This window comes from Cystoisospora suis, assembly GCF_002600585.1.
Source record: "Cystoisospora suis strain Wien I chromosome Unknown contig_1266, whole genome shotgun sequence".
Classification (NCBI taxonomy): Eukaryota; Apicomplexa; class Conoidasida; order Eucoccidiorida; family Sarcocystidae; genus Cystoisospora; species Cystoisospora suis.
Genome location: NW_027154066.1, coordinates 3,500 through 3,844, shown reverse-complemented (window position 1 = coordinate 3,844; position 345 = coordinate 3,500). Strand labels below are relative to the sequence as shown.

General features: G+C 40.9%; 1 protein-coding gene across 1 annotated transcript in view; it reads right to left on the bottom strand.

The window, feature by feature from the left end:
- The window catches only part of CSUI_002997 (u6 snrna-associated sm-like protein), a 2,549-nt gene continuing 2,204 nt past the window's right edge, over nt 1–345 (bottom strand). Inside the window, exon 3 of the mRNA XM_068063195.1 lies at nt 1–238. Within this exon, the coding sequence (XP_067924828.1) occupies nt 101–238 (138 nt within the window). The 3' untranslated portion in view covers nt 1–100. The remainder of the gene's footprint in view (nt 239–345) is intronic.

The following is a 345-nucleotide window of genomic DNA, read 5'->3' as shown; positions in this document are numbered from 1 at the left end:
AGAAAAGATGAGAGGCTGAATGAGATGTAGTGAGGTTTGTTTTCATGACTGAAAAGAGAAAGATTTCTCCTCTTGAGAGACTTCTTCTCTTGAAGAAGAGTTACTTTTTATCTTTCTCTTGTCCGCTTTTACTTTCTCGGCGACAGAGGTCTTGAAGTTGAGCTGTATCTACAGCTGATGGAGGGAGGTGTACGTACCGCACGGCTGAACCACGAACGAAACAATTCTTGATGGAAAGCTGAAAGAAAAAGACAGACACCCCCCATGCATCAATCTTCTACATTCCTCACCTCATTACATTTCTCACCTCTCTCTTACATACAGATATCTATATCTATCTATCTA